Source organism: Mustelus asterias, chromosome 1 (assembly GCF_964213995.1).
Source record: "Mustelus asterias chromosome 1, sMusAst1.hap1.1, whole genome shotgun sequence".
Lineage (NCBI taxonomy): Eukaryota > Metazoa > Chordata > Chondrichthyes > Carcharhiniformes > Triakidae > Mustelus > Mustelus asterias.
The window spans coordinates 26,128,405-26,152,596 of record NC_135801.1 but is presented as its reverse complement, the minus strand read 5'-3'; the positions used below and the strand labels follow the sequence as shown (position 1 = coordinate 26,152,596).

At 43.6% G+C, this 24,192-nt stretch overlaps 1 protein-coding gene across 2 annotated transcripts in view; it reads right to left on the bottom strand.

Annotated features, from left to right (window-relative positions):
• Window positions 1-24,192, bottom strand: part of slc7a11 (solute carrier family 7 member 11) — a 188,831-nt gene that overhangs the window by 26,148 nt on the left and 138,491 nt on the right. For both annotated transcript variants that reach the window (XM_078238448.1, XM_078239312.1), the window contains exons 7-10: window positions 22,003-22,126; window positions 11,978-12,081; window positions 5,942-6,038; window positions 3,978-4,127 (exon numbers count right to left, since the gene is read on the bottom strand). In XM_078238448.1, the coding sequence (XP_078094574.1) occupies window positions 3,978-4,127; window positions 5,942-6,038; window positions 11,978-12,081; window positions 22,003-22,126 (475 nt within the window). The remainder of the gene's footprint in view (window positions 1-3,977; window positions 4,128-5,941; window positions 6,039-11,977; window positions 12,082-22,002; window positions 22,127-24,192) is intronic.

The following is a 24,192-nucleotide window of genomic DNA, read 5'->3' as shown; positions in this document are numbered from 1 at the left end:
TGCTAATCCCCCTGACACCAAAGGGCAATTTACCATGGCCAATCAATCTAACTTGCACTGTGGGAGGAAACCGGAGCACCCGGAGGAAACCCATGCAGACACGGGGAGAACGTGCAAACTCCACACAGACAGTGACCCAAGCTGGGAATCGAACCCTGGTCCCTGGCCCTGTGAAGCAGCAGTGCTAACCACTTAGCCACTGTGCTGCTTTCATCTGAGTGAGAGACAGTAGCGGACAAAGAGTGAGATCTGGCACACGTGAATGATACAGAAAGAGTGTTGAGCGTGTGAGAAACCAGAGGCGGAAGGGATGTAAACAAGACGGAAGGGCCCCAGAACTCCAGAGCTGGCCTCAGTGAGCGTGGATTTTAGGCAGAAGTTCAGCCTGACATCCCTCACCTTATTGGGAATCACGGGGTCTGGATAATTAAAATCTTATGTCCATTTGCCCACCTCATTTCCACCACATCAAGGACATCTGCCTCAGCTGTTGGTGGAAGGAGGAATTTGTGCAGCAATTTGCCACAATGTTCATGATGCTGCAATGCTCAGAAGGAATAAACAGTTCAGGCCAGTAGTCTTATTTCCCTGTTTTACTGGTGTTCCATTTTAAAGTATACAAGACCAGGTCAGGCCAGTATTCATAAAGTCATAGAGGTTTACAGCATGGAAACAGGCCCTTCAGCCCAACTTGTCCATGCCGCCCAGTTTTTACCACTAAACTAGTCCCAATTGCCCGCATTTCCCTCTAGACCCATCTTACCCATGTAACTGTTTAAATGCTTTTTAAAAGACATAATTGTACTCTCCTCCACTACTACCTCTGGGACTGGCATTGCAGTACCACCCTGCATGCAGTAGGGGAATTCCAGTTGAATAAAGTGTGTAGTGTGTGTACAGAATAAAAACAAATGAGTTTAATTTAAGACAATTATAAATTTTATGGATCAGGCGAGACCAGTACATGACATGAATGTTGCTCTACCGGTCTATGATGTCACCCGAACCGATTGCCATGTTCCTGCCTTTGCAAAGTATCCCCCTGCCACCTGATATTCCAGATTCATAAACAGTCTGAGGCAGCACCAGTAAATCAAATCGGACATTGATCGTCATGTGAATGAAGCTTTTGTTGGACCGTTGCTGCACTCACAACTGGCGGACAAAGTTCAGGAATGAAAAATGTAAACTGAGTGACATTTGGATTTTAAAAAAACATACTGCAATCAAGCAAATTGGTCGTGTGGTGTTTTATAAGATCATCTTTGGAGGGCAGCCGGCGGGGGAGGGGGAAGGGTGGGTGGGAAGAGGAATGGCAGGGAGGGAAAGGGGATGTATTTTTCTGGGAATGCTGCCAGACTTGGGTATTTGCAAATTCTGTGGCCCCGATGAATGCATTTTTTGTTCACTGTATGACTGATTAGCCCAATAATACTTCCACGGAGTCTGACTTAGGGATCTGGTAGTAACGGGGCTGATATGGTTCATGGATTGCAGGTCAGCCACCTCCAGCAATCAGCATTTGTGCGTGTGTTTTTTCCAACTTGTTCTAAATGTAGCCATTCTGCACTCATTTCCTAGCAGTTGGCTGAACATTTTCACCACTCGCCCTCACAAATTCCTTGTTCTAAAGGGAGGAAATGCAGAACTAGAAATGATGAATGTTTACTTCTCAGTTTAAAACAAAAGGCGATCTTTCTGTCTATCTTTTTCATCAACTTAACTAATGAAATCGGTGATAACTAACGAATCGAACCACCTCTCCATCATCAGCACTCTCAATCTTGAAGAACCTCAGTAAGTTACACTTATGGCAGGAAAAGCAACCTGTGTAATTTATAGGACTGCGAGCAAAATGCTAACGTGCATGTAAAATGGAATAAATAAACATAAATACATAATGCAATGCAATATGGGGTGTTATTATTTTTAATGCCCCCATAGTCGAATATGATTTTTAAGATTCAGCCTTTACTGGCGAGAAGTCATGGGATGATAATGACAGTAATTACCACGCTTTAAGCCATGGCCTAATGCTGTTTGTAAAATTTGCTGCGATCTGCTCGTTCAACTGGAGGTGCCGTTAACCCTTTCAGTGCCCCACTGAGTGCTGCTGCTGTTGGATTCTTCTTCAGTATCTGAGACATAAGGAGGGATTTTACCGCCTTGCTCGTCCTGAAACTGTAAAATGCCACCCAAGGTCAACGGACCTTTCAATGTTCCGCCCCTCACCCAATTCCCGCGGTGGGTGGGGGCGGTAAAAGTTCGGCCAAACACAACAAAATTTGACCTGTGGTACAAACTGCTCAATTTGTAGATTCCTGACTATTGACAAGTGAAAGACATTTTTGGCCTTTCAAAATGGATCTCACCTCCCCCCCCCCCCCCCCCCAACGACAGCTCAATTGCCAAGTGGAAGAAGAGAAATGTTAATCTTGCAATTCATTTTTACAATTAGAAAAAGACCAGAAAACAACATTAGATTTGGTTGCTAATAAAAAAAATTCAAGTAAAAAGAATAAGGATAGAACAGAAAGAGAGAGAACGAGGGAAGAATAACAATAAGAACTAAGCCATCAGAAAACTATTTGATTTGTTTAAAGTTTATCTTATTGGTGTCACAAGTCGGCTTACATTAGCACTGCAATGAAGTTACTGTGAAAATACCCTAGTCGCCACACTCCGGCGCCAGTTCGGATACCCTGAGGGAGAACTTAGCACGGCCAGTGCACCTGATCAGCGCGTCTTTCAGACTGTGGAAGGAAATCGGCGCACCCGGAGGAAACCCACGCAGACATGGGGAGAACGTGCAGACTCTGCACAGTCAGTGACCCAAGCCGTGAATGGAACCTGGATCCCTGGCGCTGTGAGGCAGCAGTGCTATCCACTGTGCCACCGTGCCATCCAGTTATGGAATAATACTGGAATAATAAAAGCTACACTTTTGACTAATTCAGTTATTTTAGTTTCTATTATTGGATTGGAATACATGAGGTAAATACGTACAGAACTATTTGATTTAACAATTTGATTTGTTGCCATAGCTACGGGAGTAAATTGCCACTCTTTCTTTTGTTGCAGGTGAGCAAGGATTGAGTCATAAATGGGATTTGTTACTTTAAACCTCCCAAGTTAGCTTTATATATCAGATGCAGTTTGCTAAGTTTAAGAAGGGCTGTAATTTATCTACATTGAGCAAGGCCAATCTCTCAAAATAGTGAGCCCGGAAAAGCGATGGAAATAATGAGGATACTGGCCTGAAAATTGCAGTGTGATATTGAACCCACAAGAGCCTCTGATTTTTGATGATCTACCTAACATTAACTGAGGCGGGAATTAGAATGCAACACATCATATCTGTGCCTGTCGATTTAGATGGGAGAAGGTGATCGTCATTTCTGCTGCTGAGCATTTGTGGGCACTGGGGTCCCTAACGATACAATATCCTTGGACTTTGCGCATGATGGTGTCCCACTTGGGCGAGGTACTGGAAGGTGACAAGGGCTGATTGAACCATACTCCAACATTGAAGTAACATTTCCACATGAGGAAGGAAAAAATAAAACTGGGGGGAAAAATGGGTGGGATTTACCAAACCCTCACTCCCCTCCCCCTCCTCCGTGCAGCGGAGGCGGCCCGCCATTGGCTGGCAGTGAGATCTTCCAGTCCCATCACTGTCAATGGGGTTTCCCATTGTTCGCAAGATCCTGCTGGAAGGAACGGCTGGAAAATCCCAACCAATGAAACCAGGCTGAGGCTGGGAATTAAACCCTCATTGTTATTTGATTTGGAATCGTGAAAAGGATTTCAGCGGCAGGTGAACCTATGTTCAGCCACAATGTTCCATTTTTGATGTTTTCAGAGAATGCCACACATCATTAAATACTAAGCAAGCAAAAAAGACAAGAAAGGTACAGCATCTCAATATTCATCTTTCCAAGTTGAATTGGCCAGTACTGACCTGCAGTGAACATTACCTTAAATGGTCGTGGCATGTCTGGACGCTTGTATCGCAAGTATATCAGCCCAGTTACTGCCAGTCCAATGAAAAGCCACCGGGCGAAGCTTAAGAAATTCAACAGACTGTAAATATCGCTCATAAACAGCATGAGGATAGTTAAAGGGTACTGCAAAAGATGAAAAGTTTAAACAAATGTAAGATTGGAATAAAATTAGCAGGATTTAGGATGGGATCTGACACAATACTGTATTAGTATGTTCCGTTAAGATATTGTTCCAGTCTTAATCTCCTTGTCTTTTCACATATTAAAGATCTGAAATGCTCAAGATTATTATAACTAGTATAGAAGAAGATATGTGAAGCATGTTCTCAGTTTGCAGAACTTCAGGTGTCAAGATTTTACTGCACTGTCTAAGTCAGAAGTTCCAAAGGGCAGAGTGAATATTACTGGGCTGCAGTTTTCTATTATTCTGGTGTGGGATATATTGCCCAACACACAGTTTTAGTAGCAACAATGCAAAACCACTCCTAATGATGGCACTAACCATCAGAGCAGTCACTTTGAATCTAGCTGCAGGTAAACTTCTTCCATTCCTAACCCAGAATGATCCTTCCCTGTGGTAGTTGGTTGCAAGCTTGTGACTCTGTTGCTGAATCTGAATATAATTGAGCCATTTCCAATCCACTTGAATTATGGAGGGTACATTGTTGTTGTTTATCTTCCTGCACATAGTAGCGCACAAGGCAGACTTTCATTTGTTTCCATAGCTTGTTTTTCCTGGAACAGGTAGCTGACCTGTTGCTAGAGGCTTACAGCTTGAGGGGCGCCACTCCACATCAAACAAGACTGACCAGGGAGTTTTTACCGCTCTTATTGACAACCACTGGCGTGTTGGTAAGATTTGCAGGTTGACACACTCAACCTGTTTGACCGGGTTATGGATGCACCTTCTTTGGCCATCAAGTCCTGGGGTGGGACTCGAACCCAGAGCTCCTGGCTCAGAGTCAGGGATACTATCCACTGCAACACAAGACCTCCTATGGGGGTAGGGTGGGGGGGTTCATGGAGCTTTCTATTCCTTAAAAAAAAATTGCCCTGGGTACTTAGATGCTTCAGACATTTCTCTAACCCAGTTTTGCTCAGACAATTGATATTATGTGCAAACTCAGTGAGAAACAATAACTCTCAGTTTGTAACAGGAAGCGAATGGGCTGGATTTTCAAAACAGGGTTTGGAATCCAACATCCAGATGAAGTTCTGGTTCCCAACCCTGTGCCTCAACTCTGACGCTCCCGCTGCACTGTTTTGAAATGCTCGTGCCCTAATCAGGCAGGGGACTAGTTCAGTGTCTAATCAGTGGGGCTCAACATCTCGAGGGGTGGTGGCTGTCTTCAGAACACGAGTGGCAACGTCAGATGGCAGCCATGGTGCCACTGCCTAGCTGAAGACAGCATGTGGCATCTTGGAGGGTTAGCAGCATAAATGTTTAAGCGTCCAAACGACTAGATCAGAGGTAATGTGAATGATGTAGCACAAGATCCCCCCCAGGGCTCAATAATTTTCAATTAATAAAATTAAACGTTCCCCTTGACCCAATTTGAACCTGAGCAGTTGCACACTAACATGTTCCAGATTATTTGGCTTCCCCAAATTCATCGTTGACAATTTCAGTCGCAACATCCCCAGGTCAGCAGCAAGCTCTTCTGGGAGTTTAATTGGTCATTAGTTGGAGGCAAGTGGGTTCCCCATCCCCTCACGCCTGCCCTCACTTTGAAAACTGAAGTGTTTTCCAAAGGCTTTGGAATCCAGGGGCATGATTTTTAAATCCCGCTCTCACCCTTTCCCAACTTCCCAATATTGGAGAGATATTCCTGCCCCAATATCTCGACCTGGAAAGCCTCGTTATGATGTGAAATTGACAACCAAAAGGTTGGAAGTCAGGTGAATATGCACTTAAATGACCGGAGATGCTTTCTTACCAACACAATAACAGCAGGAATAGGTGTATGTTTACGAACATGGATCATGGATAGTATTTCAGGAAGGTGACCCTCTCGTGAAGCAACATAAAACATTCTATTTGATTAAAGAGATACAACAAATTATGTCCCAATTAATGCATGCTCTCTATTAACTAGCAAATGCCAATGCAATATCTACGAGTCTGCGCAGATTCATAGTGACATTCTAAGCTCTCCTTTTAAAGCAATTATTTGTCATCAGACGTTAACGAGTTCAGCTTAAATACGTCTCATTAATCTCCTTCACCTCAGCTTCCCTCATCTCTTTCGGAGTAAAATACAACAAATAACTCAGATCACAATAAATTAACATTTTTAGCTTCAGTTGCTTACAATACGGAGGGATTTTATTGAGTACTTCAGGGGAAATTCTAATGTGGCTCAATTGACTCTCTGAGGGAATAAACACAACTGGTTTCCCCTTGATCTTGCTTCGACTTTGATGACATTATCAGATTGTGTTAAAATAAGAGGTTTCTTCACACGGCGGCAAAAAGGTTGCCAAAAGAAGATAATCAAAGTGCAAGGGATGTTAGAGCTAACTGGTTTAGTCAGATTATTATGCATGGGAAACTACACCAGAAGGACCTAAGCAGAGTGACAGGGAAAATTTTCAGCACTTGGTTGAGAAGCTTAATAGAACGCCTAGTTGCCGTTTTAAACCTGATTTTAAAATAACTTGCCCTTGTCACTTCCCCGGCACCAACTGGTCAGATCAGCACCAGTTGCAATCAAAATTAGAGATCATCCTCTCCAGCGGGTCTACTTACCACAGAAGTGCACCAAATAATCAGAGCAGTGCAAAATACATTCTTGACTGACAGGAAACGTATCAGATACTTCATAAAGAATACTTGATTTATTTCCTTTATTATGTGACTGTTGCTGCTTGATATGCAGATATGTCAAGATATATAAAGACAGATTTCTTTATTTGAATTGAGCAAGCAATGCTTCTTTATTCTAACAAAATCTGCACTGCACTTAAAGTCTCTTCCTGCACAATTTAAAGGGAACATTCGTTGTGTGTGGTCTGTTTGTTGTACCATGTGGTATGTTCTGCACTGGTGCATAGCCATGCATCCACACAACCTAGAGGGAACATTGGAGGAAATCAAAATCTTTGGAAAATCATAGAATCCCTACAGAGCAGATGGAAGCCATTTGGCCCACTGAACCTGCACCGACAACAATTCCACCCAGGCACTATCCCTGCAACCCCACTCATCTACCCTGCTAATCCCCCTGCACACTAAGGGGCAGTTTATCGTGGCTAATCAACCTAACCGCACATCTTTGGGAGGAAACCAGAGCTCCTGGAGGAAACCCGTGAAGATACGGGATGAATGTGCAAACTCCACACTGACAGCTGTGTGAGGCTGGAATTGAACCTAGGTCTTCTAGTGCTGTGAGGCAGCAGTGCTAACCACTGTGCCACCGTGCCGCCCATAGAAGGGAATGTAATATTCGTTTAAGGTAGATTTTGAATTTACGGCAAAAAACATTGTACAGTACTTGCGTCATTTGGTCTGTAATTGATGTAATTAATAAAGAAATGGAGAATTTTTAAATTGACTTATATAGACTTTTCTGCAAAAAGATATCACAGGGAAACACTTGCAGATGTTAATACGTTGTTAAAATATTTAAGTTAAATGAAAAGAAATTAATGTTTGCCAAACAAATCTACTGTGAAAATTGAATGACAATGGCCTAATTGTCGTTGAGATTTCAAGTTGTTTCTCAGCTGAATGTGAAGTGTATCATTGTACCACCCTCACATTGGCTGCATATCTAATTTGAATGCTTTACTGTCTAATGTCCATCAGATACTTGTGGAATCAGCAGAAAAACTATTTTGTAAAAACTCACTCAGAATCTTGATTACTAAAGCACATTTGCGTAACAGTTTGGCTGGTACAGTGGAAATTTTAAACCTTTTAGCTGTGCAAATCAGGGCATTAGTTAGGCATTTTCACATTTGTAGTCCAAAACAATAATTGATATTTTGTAACAAGGGAGCCAGTCAGCTATGAAACAAACTGGTAATAATAAATTTGGATCGTCGCCATTGGAAGGTGCCAGCTCGATAGATAATTCCGTACCTGGAATTGACGCGTGATTCACATTGGGCTACTGCGTTGGAACTTGCAAACTGACAAGGAAGAGTGGCAGAATCACAGCATGGGAGCAAGATATCTTCCCATTCTCTAATCTCAGAATGGTGCCTGACCTGATCGGTAGAGGGGATGGAATGACTGGAGAGGTCGAAGGTTCTGGCAGAAAACGGGCGATTAAGCAAAACATACTATGATGATATGTATCAGTTGTAAACCAGTTAACTGTTAAGTACTGCGACAGTACTGTGCTTTTAAGAAATGTATTTTAATCATGCTTCTCTGCAGGATGTTTCTGCAATCTTTGCCAATTTGTTGGCACTGTGTTGTCTGTCATCGGTGTCCTTTATTGTTGCTGAGGCAGTATAACTGATATCATGTTGATTTTAATCCAGACGAATGCAATGTTCTGTGGTTTTAATGAGTCCCCCGGGGTTGCTAAGTGGAGCTTGATTGGGGTTGATTGACAGTTTATTTCATGTGGCTAAGGACAGCTATGCTTCAAGAAAATGTCCAGTTTTAGTTTCAGTTCAGTTGCTGCCAGAAACTGGCAGAAGAAGGCAATGTCTCTGTCCAGAGGCTTTTTCAAAGTTCCAAGACTGCAGGGCCTTGGAGATTTGAGGCAACCTTCAAAGGACCAATTCACAGTGGGTGTTAAAAATTGCAAATCCAGTATCACGTGAGCATACTTGTTTCTGTGTCAAGTCTGAAGAAGTGTGTATGTCTGTGGGATGATGCTTAACTTGGAACAACAAAGATAGCTAGCTGTTAGGAATCATACTGTGTCATGTTTAAGTCTTGTAATTCGTAAAAGTGATGCTAATTCTTTTTGTTACACTTTAACTGTGTTCTTAAATAAGCTTTGTTTGATAAAAGCTCCCTAGTGGGTCACTTGAGTCATATCTGGAGTGAAACACCTTATGCTTACCATGCCAAAATCAAATGTAAAACTTAGGGCCTAGGCTAACTTAACAAAACACCTTGGAGTTTCTGACCTGGGTTTTAACAGTAGATAGATCCTGACCTTCTGCAGGATTGATCACCAGGTGTCCGACCAGTACTAGGTCGAAAATGGCTATTTACTTTGTGGGTTTTTTGAGGGCTTCTGCTTGGTCTTTTGCATGGTTGAAATGGTAATCCCATAGAATTCCAGGGTTATATAATTTTAAAGAAATGTTATTTTTAGGTATGTTATTGCACAATATACATTGATTCCAATTGCTTCAAGTCCTCACTTAAAGTTGTGGTTATGTTTATAAAAATCGCAACTTTAAATGAAATGACTTTAAGTGAACCATGGGTTTCCATAGGAATCAATGTTAAAGCCAGAGTTAGATTCTTTCAGACATTTCTTGCAAAGAAGGTAGATGAGGACAGTGCAGTTGATGTTGTCTTTAGCAAGGCCTTTGACAAGGTACCCACATGGTAGGTTGTTGCATAAAGTTAAATGTCACGGGATCCAGGGTGGGGTTTCTAAATGGATACAAAACTGGCTCCTTGACAGAAGCCAGAGTGTGGTTGTAGAGAGTTGCTTTTCAAACTGGAGGCCTGTGACCAGCGGTGTGCCTCAGGGATCAGTGCTGGGCCCACTGTTATTTGTCATTTATGTTAATGATTTGGATGAGAATATAGGAGGCATGGTTAGTAAGTTTGCAGATGACACCAAGATTGGTGGCATAGTGGACAGTGAAGAAAGTTATCTCCAATTGCAACGGGATCTTGATCAATTGGGCCAATGGGCTGACGAATGGCAAACGGAGTTTAATTTAGACAAATGCTAGGTGATGCATTTTAGTAGATTGAACTAGGGCAGGACTTACTCAGTTAATGGTAGGGCGTTGGGGAGAGTTACAGAACAAAGAGATCTAGGGGTACATGTTCATAGCTCCTTGAAAGTGGAGTCACAGGTGGACAGAGTGGTGAAGAAGGCATTCGGCATGCTTGGTTTCATCGGTCAGAACATTGAATACAAGAGTTGGGACGTCTTGTTAAAGTTGTACAAGACATTGTTAAGGCCACACTTGGAATACTGTGTGCAATTCTGGTCATCCCATTATAGAAAGGATATTATTAAACTAGAAAGAGTGCAGAAAAGATTTACTAGGATGCTACCGGGACTTGATGGATTGAGTTATAAGGGGAGGCTGGATAGACTGGGACTTTTTTCTCTGGAGCGTAGGAGGCTGAGGGGTGACCTTATAGAGGTCTATAAAATAATGAGGGGCATAGATCAGCTAGATAGTCAATATCTTTTCTCAAAGGTAGGGGAGTCTAAAACTAGAGGGGCATAGGTTTAAGGTGAGAGGGGAGAGATACAAAAGTGTCCAGATGGGCAATTTTTTCACACAGAGGGTGGTAGGTGTCTGGAACCAGCTGCCAGAGGTAGTAGTAGAGGCGGGTACAATTTTATCTTTTAAAAAGCATTTAGATAGTTACATGGGTACGATGGGTATAGAGGGATATGGGCCAAATGCGGGCAATTGGGATTAGCTTAGAGGTTTAAAAAAAAGGGCGGCATAGACAAGTTGGGCCGAAGGGCCCGTTTCCTTGCTGTAAACCTCTATGACTCTAATCTACCACTGTGTGCAGCACTGTGCATTTCCAGCTGGATTAGCTTGCAATATAAAATGTATCACTAAATATAAAAGAAGTACAATACACAATACAATTAAATTCTTTTTTTAAAATTACAGTACTCACCTCAGTATACAGTATTTTGGATTGACTAGGCTTCATCTAGTGGCAGCAGATAGTCGGTGCATGTAGCAGCTGAAGTCCTAACCTTTTTTTTACAGGATGTGGACGTCGCTGCATTTATTGTCCATTCCTAACTGCCCTTGAGAAGGTGATGGTGAGCTAAGTTTTTGAATCAATGCAGTCCATGTGATGGAGGTACACCCACAGTGCTGTTAGGAAGGGGTTTCCAAGATTTTGACCCAGCAACAGCAAAGGAACGGTGATATAGTTCCAAGCCAGGATGGTGTGTGGTTTGGACGATAACTTGCATGTGGTGGTGTTCCCACCCATTTGCTGCCCTTGTCCTTCTTGTTGGTCGAGGGCGCAGGTTTGCAAGTTGCTGCCCAAGGAGCCTCGATGAGTTGCTCTACGCACACTGCTGCTGGTCTGTGTAAGGGTGTGGCTGAAGTGAATGTTGAAGGTGGCAGATGGGGTGCAAGTCAAGTGGGCTGCTTTGTCCTGGATGGTGTCAAGCTTCTTGAGTGTTTTTAAAGCTGCACTCCTCCAGGTAAGCACTTTGTGCAGTCAGGAGGTGAGTTACTCACCACAGAATTCCTACCCTCTGATCTCCTCTTGTCACAGTATTTATAAGGCTGATCCGGTTATGTTTCTGGTCAATGGTAACCCCCCCAAGATGTTGTTTGTGACTACCTGTCATCTCTGCCATGAGATGAAGCTCAGGACTTTAGTGCGAGTTCAGCAGCGAAGCCAGAAGTCGGATGTGGCTGAAGGACAGACCCTGAAGACTAAGCTACGAACAGAGGCCAGAGGCAAGAGTGGGAGTCAGAGATGCTGGGAGCGGGAAGAAGCATGTCTCTATATAAGGACAAAGCACTGCAGGAAAAGTCATGTGAATAGACAGGCTACAGAAGAGGAAGTCTGTGGCAAATGATGTTGAAACAGCACTGGCAACTTTAAATGGATATAGTGACATTAACTATCCGAATTATGTTAAAATGAAACAACTTTAAGTGAGTTGCTGCGGAGAGGGAACTCACTGAATGCATATGAAATTCTTTGAAGGGGCATTTTTGTTTTTGTGAGCATAAATATATCTTCATTCCCAATTTATCTGGTTATATTTGTTCTTTCCCGCTGTTCTGACACATTTTCAAAACCCATAAATGGACTGTTTCCCTACCTGGCAACTGCAAAGATGCCTCCATTCATGGACCCAAAGCAGGAAAGAGCGACAAAGATTGGCACTGCTATAGAGAACTTGCCCATCAGTCGCTCTGCAAAGGTCTAAACAATGAGAGTGCAGTTAAAATCAATCCCGTACAGTAAGCAGTCTCACAACACTAGGTTAAAGTCCAACAGGTTTATTTGGTATCACGAGCTTTCAGAGTGCTGCTCCTTCATCAGGTGAGTGTATCCCGTACAATTAACCGCTAAATCAATTCTATTAATTTTCGGATTTAGATTTAAATTTTCATTTCCATGTAAACAAGAATAAGAAAAATAGCATGTGTATGCAAAAAACCCCAAAAGAAACCATAATGATTCTCCTAATCTGCCATTGGGACTGTGCAGGAGGCCACTAAAACCCACCATCAAATGGCCAAGATCTGAAGGTTCGGATACCTTCAACAAAATGGCCATCCATTCCCTGGCGAGGAGGCAATAATGCTGTCCTATTATTTTTCTGTGGCCTACTTCAGATATGGGAAGCCCCTTTCAGCACCGTTCTGACACCTCAGTGGGTGAGCACCTCTGCTGTGCCACTACAGATGCAGGCATTGCCTTTGAATATTCAAATGATCCCATCCTGGAGGTCAGAGGTAGGACAAAGCAACAGTTCACCTCCTGTCCCCCTGCACTTCCATCCCCTGATCTGAGGAAATGTTTCCCTTTTATCCATGGAAATGAGTGAAGGTCTAAATAAAACTCTATAATAAACAGGCATGCAGGTACATATGCATAATCTCAACAAGTAACAACAGTTATATGCTTAATAAGTATATTCTTCGCCAATACACACTTCAAAAATATAAACTAAGGAACAATATATTTTGCAAATATGCGCCAGGCAAATATTGCTAGCAACCACACACTGAGCTGGTGCATATTTCTTTTCACACATAAACACTTAGTAAGTATATACTTAATAAGTACAGACTTGGCAGTATCAGGGTATGGATATGTTACACCCAACTTGTGAAACTGTCCATTTTGTGACATGGGCAGTCCATTTCTTGAAATACCCAGTCTACCCGCATAATTCATGAAACAGGCAGTTTGAATTAAAGTTTAAGTTTATTTATTCGTCACATGTAAGGCTTACATTAACTTTGCAGCGAAGTTACTGTGAAATTCCCCCAGTCGCCACACTCTGGCACCTGTTCGGGTCAATGCCCCTAACCAGCACGTCTTTCAGACTGATCACCCAGTTCATGAAATGGGCATTGGAAAACTTGCCCAGTTCATGAAATGGCTGACTATTATGAATAAAATATAAAATATCATTCACAAATGCATAATGTGCTTAATTCTGTTTACTCTCCTCTTATGTTTCATCCAGTATTATATCCAAACTATTCAGATACAGCTCATATTCATTAATGATTACAAAAACAAATAAAGAAACAATTCATACATGCATAATGTGCCTTTATTCAATGCACCTTTCAGATTCAGTGTGACATCCAAATATATCAAATTAATTGCTTTATGTTCTATTATATTTCATTCAGGATGATACCCAAACCTTTCAAATAGCTTGCACATCAGTGCTTACAATAACAGCGTGAATACAATTTATACATATTTAATATGCCAGTACTGTCAGCACCGGCCAGCATTGTCACAGGACTTGTGTCAGCGGAGACCTGTTTTCAAGCAGGAACATTGTCTTGATAAGAAGTTACTCCTGCAGTGACATTTCTGGAAGCCTGGCCAACAACAAGCACTTTGAACATGTACAATCTCACAAAGACTGAGTTATTCTGGTTTACTGTCTTTTGCACTCGGTCCATTGTACTGCATAAATTCAAAATGATTACAGGCAAGTTTGCCCATCGCAATCCCCTTAGCCCCTGCAGTGCTGAAGCCAGTCCCATCTGCTGTCAGCACCACACCTTTGGTGGGTCACCTTTGCTGTGGTCAAGACACTGGGACATCTACATTGTCTCCATTGTCTGGCAGCACAGTGGCACAGTGGTTAGCACTGCTGCATCACAGCGCCAGGGACCCGGGTTTGATTCTGGTTTGGATCACTCTCTGTGTGGAGTCTGTAAGTTCTCCCTGTGCCTGCGTGGGTTTCCTCCGGGTGCTCGGGTTTCCTCCCACAGTCTGAAAGATGTGCCGGTTAGGTGCATTGGCCATGCTAAGTTCTCCCTCAGTGTACCTGAACAGGCGCCAGAGTGTGGCGAGTAGGGGATTGTCACAGTAACTTCACTGCAGTGTTAATGTAAGTCTACTTGTGACACTAATAAAATAAACTAAACAACACCCAACAGCCTGAAGTGACCTTGTGCTGCGTGCTATCATCTGCTTATCTTGCCATGTAATGCCCTGGTGTGCCAGCTTCCTTGCATGTCTGTCAGGATGAAGTTCTTCATCAGATTTAGGGTTATTAGTTGATGATCCAGATGCCTGCTCAGAATCATTCACAGAAGATGGTCCCAGCAATGTCTCAGGATTGTCTATATTGAATGACTCAGGGGCTGGCTCAGCCATGTTGGATGATTCAGGAGCCAACTTAAGGTCATCTATGGTGGATAGTCCCAGGACTCATTCAGGATCTTCCATGTCACACGGTCCAGGGACTAACTTGGAGGCATCAGTGGTGAATGGTTCTGGACCAGCTCAGATTGCCCAGAGAGGATGATCCAGGGGCCAATTCAAGACCAGGAGTTTCCATGTTCTCCTCAAGAAGTCTTTCCAGTTCATCTTCAATGGCTATGAAGATTCCATTGAAGAATTCATCTGACAACTTTGATCTGAGGTTGCACCATGGTTTGTTTCCAGTGAGTGCTTGGTAAGGAGCCAGCTTCATGGCGACCACTATTCATTGCCCAATGAACAAAGTGGGCATCCTAGCCCCACTGAGCACAGTAGTTGTCCAGTCCACTAGCTTCAGCTTCATATCACCATGACTTTGTTCCACCAAGCCTTGACTCTGGGGATGCCTGTTGACCAACACCAGTTCTTCCCACAGTGTTGCCAGTTCCTGGATGATTTGTGCTGCGAATCTGCTTCCATTATCTGACTAAAGAATATGTGAAGCTCCAATGTCTAGAAATATGAGAAGCAGCTCATGGGCAACCTTAGCTGCTGTCTTGGATTTCAGAGGATGAATGATGTGGACCTTGGTCAGGTAGTCTATGAAGTACAGTCTGAAACAATAATTTCTGTCCTTCAAAGTCTGCATATCAACCAGGTCTACTTGTCCACATTCATTCAAGTTGTTAACAGACAACATCTGCATGGCTGCACCTTTTTACTTCCCTAATGATCTAGTGGTTAGGATTTGCCACTTTCACCACCGTGGCCTGGGTTCAATTCCCAGTCAGGGCAAAGCATTTTCTGTGTGGAGTTTGCACATTCTTCCCGTGTCTGCGTGGGTTCCTTGCAGGTGCTCCGGTTTGCTCCCACACGCCAAAAGCTTGCAGGTCAGTTGACTTGCCGTGCTAAATTGCCCTTTAGTGTCAGGGGAATTAATGGGGTGAATAGATAGGGTCACGGGGATGGGGTCTTGGTGGGATTGTTGTAGGTGCAGATTCGATGGGGCAAATGGCTTCCTTCTGCATTGGAGTGATTCTACGACAGAAGTCTCACAACCACCCCTGTTGCTATCTCCTGCCTGTGATGCTTTTCTATGCATCTCTCACAATGACGAATGATTACTTTGAGAGACCATGAGCTGTTTGCATATTTTTCAGAAAGTTTCTTGTGAGTTTCCTTTTCACCACCATGGACAATTTGTTGCATGATGTCTCGGATGATTTCCTTGTTAGCCAGGTACTTACCATTGTTTTTAGTAATGTTGCATACACCACCCAGACATGCAAGCATGAAAGGTTTCTGGATGTGATATTAATTTCTTCGGAGTTTCTGTCCAGCTTTCCCATGCTTGATGACAGCAATAACCTTCTGTTCATATTCAGCAAACCACAAACTAGCACAGCTCTCAATACAGTCTTCAGTGTTTGCAAGGGTATGTTGGTTGGTGTAGATTTATATGCTGATATCCTGCTTCTGTAAGAGGTATGAATGCCATCACATTTTCATCTTGATACCACAAAGGAGAGATCAACTTGTCACCAATGAACTGTTAAGTGTTACTTGCCATATGAAGTCAACACAATGAAATAGGCAGTTTGACTGCTCATTTCATGAAATGGCCAGTACTTGGGTGGCATGGTGGCACAGTGGTTAGCACTGCTGCCTCACAGTGCCAGGGATCCAGGTTCGATTTCCGGCTTGGGTCACTCTCTGTGTGGAGTTTGCACATTCTCTCCGTGTCTGCGTGGGTTTCCTCCGGGTGCTCTAGTTTCTTCCCACAGTCCAAAGATGTGTGGGTTAGGTGAATTGGCCATGCTAAATTGACCCTTAGTATTAGGGGGACTAGCTAGGTAAATGCACGAGGTTGTGGGGGTAGGGCGTGGGTAGGATTGTGGTCGGTGCAGACTCGATGGGCCGAATGGCCTCCTTCTGCACTGTAGCATTCTATGATTCTATGATGCTTTCGTTTCCAGTATGGAATTGCACACCTCCCATCAACTGCTTCGAAGTTAGATGTGAACTGGTCCCATTACAACTTTTTATATTAAATTTTACACCTTCCACCAACCACCATCTATGTCTTTGGAGAAAAACCTGCTTTCCCAAACTGACAATATTCATGCTGTTATTTGGCTACTTAGTACATGACATTAAGCTGATAAACTACAACAGGTTTGAGTCACAATTCCACAAATAAGATTTTAAAACTCATACATAACACTGGCCATTCCATGGAATGAGCGGCCAAACTGCCTATTTCATGATCTGCCCCACAGGGTTTGCCCAGTTCATGAAATGGATTCCACCAGCATCCATTTCATGAAATGGGAGATTCATAGAATCCCTACAGTGCAGAAGGAGGCCATTCAGCCCATCAAGTCTGCACCAACCACAATCCCGCCCAGGCCCTATCCTCATAACCCCATGCATTTACCCCAGCTAGTCCCCCTGACACTAAGGAGCAATTTAGCATGGCCATTCCACCTAACCTGCACATCTTTGGAGTGTGGGAAGAAACTGGAGGAAACCCACGCAGACACAGGGAGAATGTGCAAACTCCACATAGACAGTGACCCAAGGCGGGAATTGAACCTGGGTCCCTGGCGCTGTGAGGCAGCAGTGCTAACCACTGTGCCACCGTGCCACAAATTCACAAATCAGGTGCAACACATGTACATTCAGCTTGCTTAACAGGAACACATTTAAATACAAATTACTTCAGAAAGGTTTTACTGGTCTCCTTTGGAACTTTCCCACAATAACAGACCAAAACCTCAAAAAGAAAGTGAAAACTCAACTTTTTCTGCTTAAGTGCACAGATTTGTCGGTGAGCATAATGACCACACAATCTGTTCATCAATGATCACACAGACAGTCCATCAATTGACCCATCTTTATCTTTCCAGATGCTAAGTTATTTCTTTCCTTTTACAATTTTCTTCCCTCCTTCCCCTGAAAGTGCTGATTTGCTGCCAAGGCACTGAGACCAATCCTTAATGCTGTCAAGAAATGTCGTCATCTAACACAGCATAAAGTGGAGATCAAACCTGGACCTTTCCTGATCTTAAATTTTATTTAGTAGTCACAAGTAAGGCTGACATTAACACTGCAATGAAATTACTGTGAAACTCCCCGAGTCGCCACAGTCCGGCGCCTGTTCAGGTCAATGCACCTAACCAGCACGTCTTTCAGAATGTGGGAGGAACTCGGAGCACCCGGAGGAAACCCACGCAGACACGGGGAGAACGTGCAAACTCCACACAGATAGTGACCCAAGCCGGGAATTGGACCCTTGTCCCTGGCGCTGTGAAGCAGCAGTGCTACCATGCGGCCGTGCTGATTTGTAGCATTTAGACAGTCAATGGCAAAACTGGCTGAGCCGCTGCGGAGATTTGCCTACTGGTTGTTTCCACAGATATTCGAGACAAATATTACATTGGCTTCTAGCTAAGTGTCATCCTTTAAAATGTTAAATTTATTATAAACATGTCAATATAATTAGTATATATTTATATCAATAATTAGTCTGTAAAGAACTGTGTAGAATTGATTCCTTAAATGAGAAAGGCCAGATTATCTTGCGTGATGAAATCCCAACTGATTTTAAGGTATTCCTTGTCAGTGCAATAAATTCTGTATTTGGGAGCTATTTAGTTGAGTATTCGCTTCATGCTATTTATGTAGAATATTTCCTTTTCCATCTTGAAGATCCCCTGGGTAGGGACAAAATATTAAATTCACAGGACTGCATTGAGTCAAAATAGAACACAATGCAACACTGAATAATAAACTGGGATGTGTTTTTTTTTCTAAATTGGAGGCTTGTCAGCCATGCCACAGAATATCGAAGTACGTCTGCGGCCAAATGTGTTGTCACCTCAGTGACCAGGCTTCAATCCACCTTCCCGGATATGCAACAGCCATCTCCTCTCTGCGCCGGCTATAAAGATAGAAGATTAGGGCAGTTTCAAACTCAGTCCCAAGTGGGCCTGTGAGCACAGTCAACGCTGTCTGCCTTTCAGCAGCACATAACAAGCAATCTTATTTCGCGAGGCCATAAGTGCTCTGAAAAATGGAAAAGGTCAGGCCAGTGCTCCTTCAGATTGCAGTTAAATTCGTACTTAGAGTAGAGTGGAAGGAGTTTAACTCTGCATCAAGTCCCTGATACGTCTGACCTGGATGAGCTTGAAGCTAATAACAGACAGAAAAAATGGGAAGAGTATGCGCATCTTCCATTTTGATGAGCACATCATTCACAAAAAGGACAAAAAAGGAGTGAAATATGAGTGAAATGGATGAGCTTTATTTCTGGGGAGTAAGTTAAATTGCACCCCCTTTCCCTTTGTTTCCTTAAGTCACTCTATGCTGCATACCAGTCTTTGGGCTGCTCGAGTGAGCAGGGGCTCAATTAGTACCAGACATCTATAATCTGTTGCCTGGAAAGAATGTGGGGAGGTGGTGGCCTAGTGGTATTGTCACTGGACTAGTAATCCGGAGAGCCAAGGTCCTGCTGTGGGCACCCAGGTTCAGATCCCATCGTGGCAGATCATAGAATTTGATTCCAGTAACTACTCCAGGAATTCAAAGACTAATAGAGAACAAAGAAAATTACAGCACAGGAACAGGCCCTTCGGCCCTCCAAGCCTGCACCGACCACGCTGCCCGACTGAACTAAAACCCCCTACCCTTCCGGGGACCATATCCCTCCAGTTCCATCCTATTCATGTATTTGTCAAGACGCCCCTTGAAAGCCACTATTGTATCTGCTTCCGCTACCTCCCCCGTCAGCAAGCTCCAGGCACCCACCACCCTCTGTGTAAAAAACGTGGTCATGTTGACCATGAAACCATTATTGGTTGTTGTAAAAATCCATCTGGTTCACTAATGTCCGATAGGGGCACCAGACCCACAGCAATGTGGTTGTCTGTAAAATAACCTCTGAAATGGCTGAATAAATGAATCAGTTCAAGGGAAGTTGGGGATGGGCATCAAATGATGGTCCCACCAGCGACCCCCTTGTCCCATGAAAGAATAAAGGAAAAAACAATTTAGCGATAATCCTTTCTCTAGCTTGGTGCTTTCCACTAATAATTATAGAATCCCTACGGTGCAGAAAGAGGCTATTCGGCCCATCGGGCTGTACCAACATCAATCTCACCCAGGCCCTATCCCCGTGACCCTATATATTTACCCGGCAAATCTCCCCGAGGGGCAATTTAGCATAGCCAATCCACCTAACCCGTACATCTTTGGGATAATGATGGAGTTGATTTTCGAAATGCAATAGCGTGGACATTATACCCTCTGCGAATCACACTAACACTTTGTAAGCTGCGGTGTGATCTGCACATAAATGAATTGATCCTTTTGGACAGTACATGGAGAGCAGAGGGTGGGATTTTCCGCCTACCCACTCCATTTTTTACAGCAGTGAAGGCATCTTGCCACTGGCTGTCCGCAAGATCTTCGAGTCCCACCGATGTCTATCAGAAGATCCTGCTGGTGGGAAGTGCTGGAAAATCATACCTATTGCCGCTTAATGTGTGCTGGGAAATATTTAGACTGGGTGGGAGACATTTGGCATTTGGAAGGCAAGTGTGCTAAGGGTGTTGGGAGGAGGCTGGAATTTGATTTTAAAAGCGTGTGATCTGACCTTCAGCATCAATCACAATTGCCTGATCAGTGCTCTAGCTGCATTAGGATCATGGGCCTATAGAGCCCAGTGTCCCACAGGTGAGGATAGCCATTGTACTTGCCATTTGCGATAGGTCGGACTTTGCAAGTTATAGACCTCGAGTGGAATCTTCCCAAAATTGGTTGGAGGCCGGGATTCTCCAACCTTGCCGGTGGCTGGGATTCTTCAGTCCCGCTGCTGTAAATGGAGTTTCGGCTGGGCACCAAATTTTCCATTCTCGCTGGCAGCGGTAACGAGATTGGAGAGTCCCGGCCAGAGTGTCAGGCTCTGTGTGAAAACCGGTGTGGTTCTCTCCACAAACTCAGAGGAGTGTTCAGACCAGATTCTGCACTTTGTGCACACAACATCTGGGGGCATGGTTTATGCTGTCATTCTGGTAGGGAGGGGCCAGATACAGCCAGCAAGACCGGCTCCATAGAGATCAGGATCCATCTTAAAAGGGTGCCCCTGATCTGCATTTAAAATGACGTTCCCCCAAACCCCCCTTACTGTGGACATGGAGGACCACCCTGACAAGCATCGGGTGACCCCCCACCCCGAGCCCAGAAAGCACTGGGGACACTCTCCCCTCCTCTCCCCACCCTCCCACACCTCTCTACCACATAAGTATAAGGGGGCACACTCCCCCCCCACCACCATGGCAGTATTGCAGGCACTCCCCCCTTCACAGCCATGCACAAACCACCCCCCCCCCCCCCACCACCCCCCACCACCATGTCAGCTTTAAAGAGCTCTCCCCTCTCTCTAAACCCCCTGCACCCTCACAGGCACCAGGTCTCTCCTATCTCCCCTCACTCTCCACGTCATTACACATAAAGGGAAGCCACCCCTTCTCTGGAGGAGGGTTACCTCCCCCCATGCCAGATCCCCCTTGGCACTACTTCCTTCATGCGCTCTCTGTCCACTTGGCACTGCCTTTCCCTGTGCCCCCTCGGCACTGTACCCTGGCAGTACCCCCCGCAGTGTCCCAGGGTGGGGGGGGGTTGCTAGGGTGCCGGGGGCAATGCCCATACTAGTCCCTCAACTCCCTGTGCCTCCAGGAAGCTCCGTATCCCGGGCATGGTCATCACAGCTGATTGTCACTTGATGAAAACCAGCAGTGAATCGCGCCGGGTGATGTCACACCATCAGGCGGGGGGGTTGGGAGGAGGGGGAGGGATATGTCATGGGTGGAAGCTATGGCATTAAAACATTTAATTATATTCAAATGTATTCAAATTCATGGGAATCAGGTTGACACCCTTTCAGATTTCCCCCATGGTGAATGAGACTGCTAGATGGTGCCCCTCATGTTTCCCCACTTAGGGGTACAGCATACAGATGCCTGTTGTTCGTCAGCTCACTGGGCACCCACTGTTGCAGAATCTAGCTGTAAATGCGACACATATCACCCATTTTGGCTCTGTCAACCAAACTCTATTCTTGCCATCACAATGGGGGCGGGTTATTAACGCATTTGAAATCATCCTTCCAGACAGCCAAGCCTATTTTCAGGGTATTTCCTCCCACCTTATACACAGGGTACCTGCAAGCTGTGTTAGCAATCCATTAGACTGCAGAAAAGATGGAAAATTGAACAATAATATTTTGAATTCCACTAATTCCGCTTTGCTCTGTGTTTGAGAAGGACTGCAGAAGATTGTTGGTAATGTATCGTGTCTGCAACCATTTGTAAACTGAAGCATACTCTCCATTTCAAAAGACCACTGGGTTCTTTCACATAAATTTCAGTCTTTATTACTTACCACAGCGACTGCTTCAGAGGCCAAAAGCTCCTCAGGACTCATCACAGCAAAATAGGCTACATTTGTTAACACATATCCGACTGTTACAACCGCCATTGATATGCAGATAGCAAGAGGTATATTCCTGGAAAAAAACAGAAAAACATTTTTTAATAACAGAGTATTCTAAAGACCTGTAATTCAAGAAATCCACTTTTTTTCGAGCAAGTATTGTTGCATTGTGTTTGATTACATTTTAATAATGTATGGGGTATAGTAAAATGTCCTGTACATCGCAGATGTTTACGCTATTTATCCGTGTCCATTGTATTGTAATTGTAACTTTTTGCATTCAGCTATATTGTAATGAATAATATGCAACAATACACAATATCATATCAGAATTATTTTATAATTAGTTCTGTGCTCAGATACACTGTTATTACTAATCCTGTTCAGTTGTTCTGTAGTAATATAAGACCTATTCAATCATAGTGTAATCATTATGTGAATCCAGCTGTACTGTTATAATTTTAACAGTGCTCAGTTGTATTGCAACCATTGTTACGTGTTAGGTTGTATTATGCATTTAATGTATTCATTTGTATCATACACAATTGCCTTTACTTGCTCTCCAATCATAATGTGTTTTCAATTGTGATGAAGGTATGTCTGCGAGACCAATGGGGGATTGTGTGTGAACTGCTTTCTAAACAAATGACTGTTCAAATGTTCTGTTGGGTGCACTGACCCCGGTTTTAAAGCTTGTGTTTTCTTTTGGACCAGGCCCTACCTGAAAGGAAAACTCAACCTTTGGGCTTCTAGGGAAGATTAAAAACGGAATCTGAAGCTGAGTGAAACTGGGTAAAAGATACAGGGCCTACTGAGCTTGGATCACTCTGTAATACAGTGCATGCAGGCTGAAGAAGAGAAAGGCTGGGTCCAGGAGCTGGCAATAGACAACTACCAGGGTTGCAGCAGCTGTTTCTGTTACTTGAAGTAAGTGATTACCTAGCCGTACAATGCACAGGGTTGTCACAGAGGGTTTGGACAAAGGCAATGCTGCTGGATCGACACCATCAAGATTGTCATGGACAAAGCCAAGGAGGTCCAAAGATGTGCAGGTTAGGTGGAGAAGCCATTTTAAATTGCCCCTTAGTGTCCTAAGATGTGTAGATTCGGGGGATTAATGGGGTAAACGCTTGGGGTTACGAGGATAGGTGGGGGGGGGGGGTGGGCCTGGGTAAAATGCTCTTTTGGAGAGTTGATGCAGGCTCGATGGGCTGAATAGCCTCCTTCTGCACTGTAGGGATTCTATGAGGTTCTGGAAAAGTTCGCCATTGTGGTAAGGTTGGTTGGGAGTTAATGCTGATGAGAATTAGTGGCTAAATCTTCAAAGAAAAGGAGCTGGAATTCCACTTGATGAAGACCAGAGCTTTGGAGGACTTTGTGGCTGATATAAACTGAGTGGAGTGCCCAGTAAATCAATGAAATGTATCCTTGTTGTATCTGCTCTTGAATGTGTAATTTGTAATATATATTTACCATAATTTGCTATTAGTCTGTGTTTGGTTTATGTTGATTTTGGTTTGATTGTTAAAGTAGAAGTTTTAAAAATGAAATCTTGTCCATTGGTAAATTCAGTTATTTTGGGTTTCTTTGGCCTCCACAGGAATGACAACACAGTTGTACAGATAAGCTATATTTGTTGCAATACATTTTAATCATTGAAATGTTTGCTTTAATCAAATGCCTGTTTACTGGTGCTCATACCCACTGTGCAAATCTATTTTGTGATGATAGTAGTGCAATTGATATAGATACATTTTATGTTTAAAGGGAATATTTTAAAAATCAGCTTTATGCTACAGGAATGCAGCCCAGGTTATGGGAGAGCCAGATAATTACTTATTTCAATCTTGCAAGTATTTATTTTTAGAGCTAATGGACTTTTGTTTACCGAAGTCCTTCTGGGATTTCTGATCAGAGGGATTGTCAGGGTCATGTGATGATGTGGTTTATGTGCAGATCTGGGTCTGTGGCAAAAGAAAAGAGCTTTTTTTAGAAAGCAGTTAGTTGCAGCTGAAGTTAGTAGGATGTTGCAGGCTTCGAGAACCTCTCTCTCTGAAAGCTCCAAGAATGTTAACAAATGTTAAAGCGAGTATGCCTGGGTTTGCTAACTGTATTTATTTAAAAATTGGTTTGATCTAT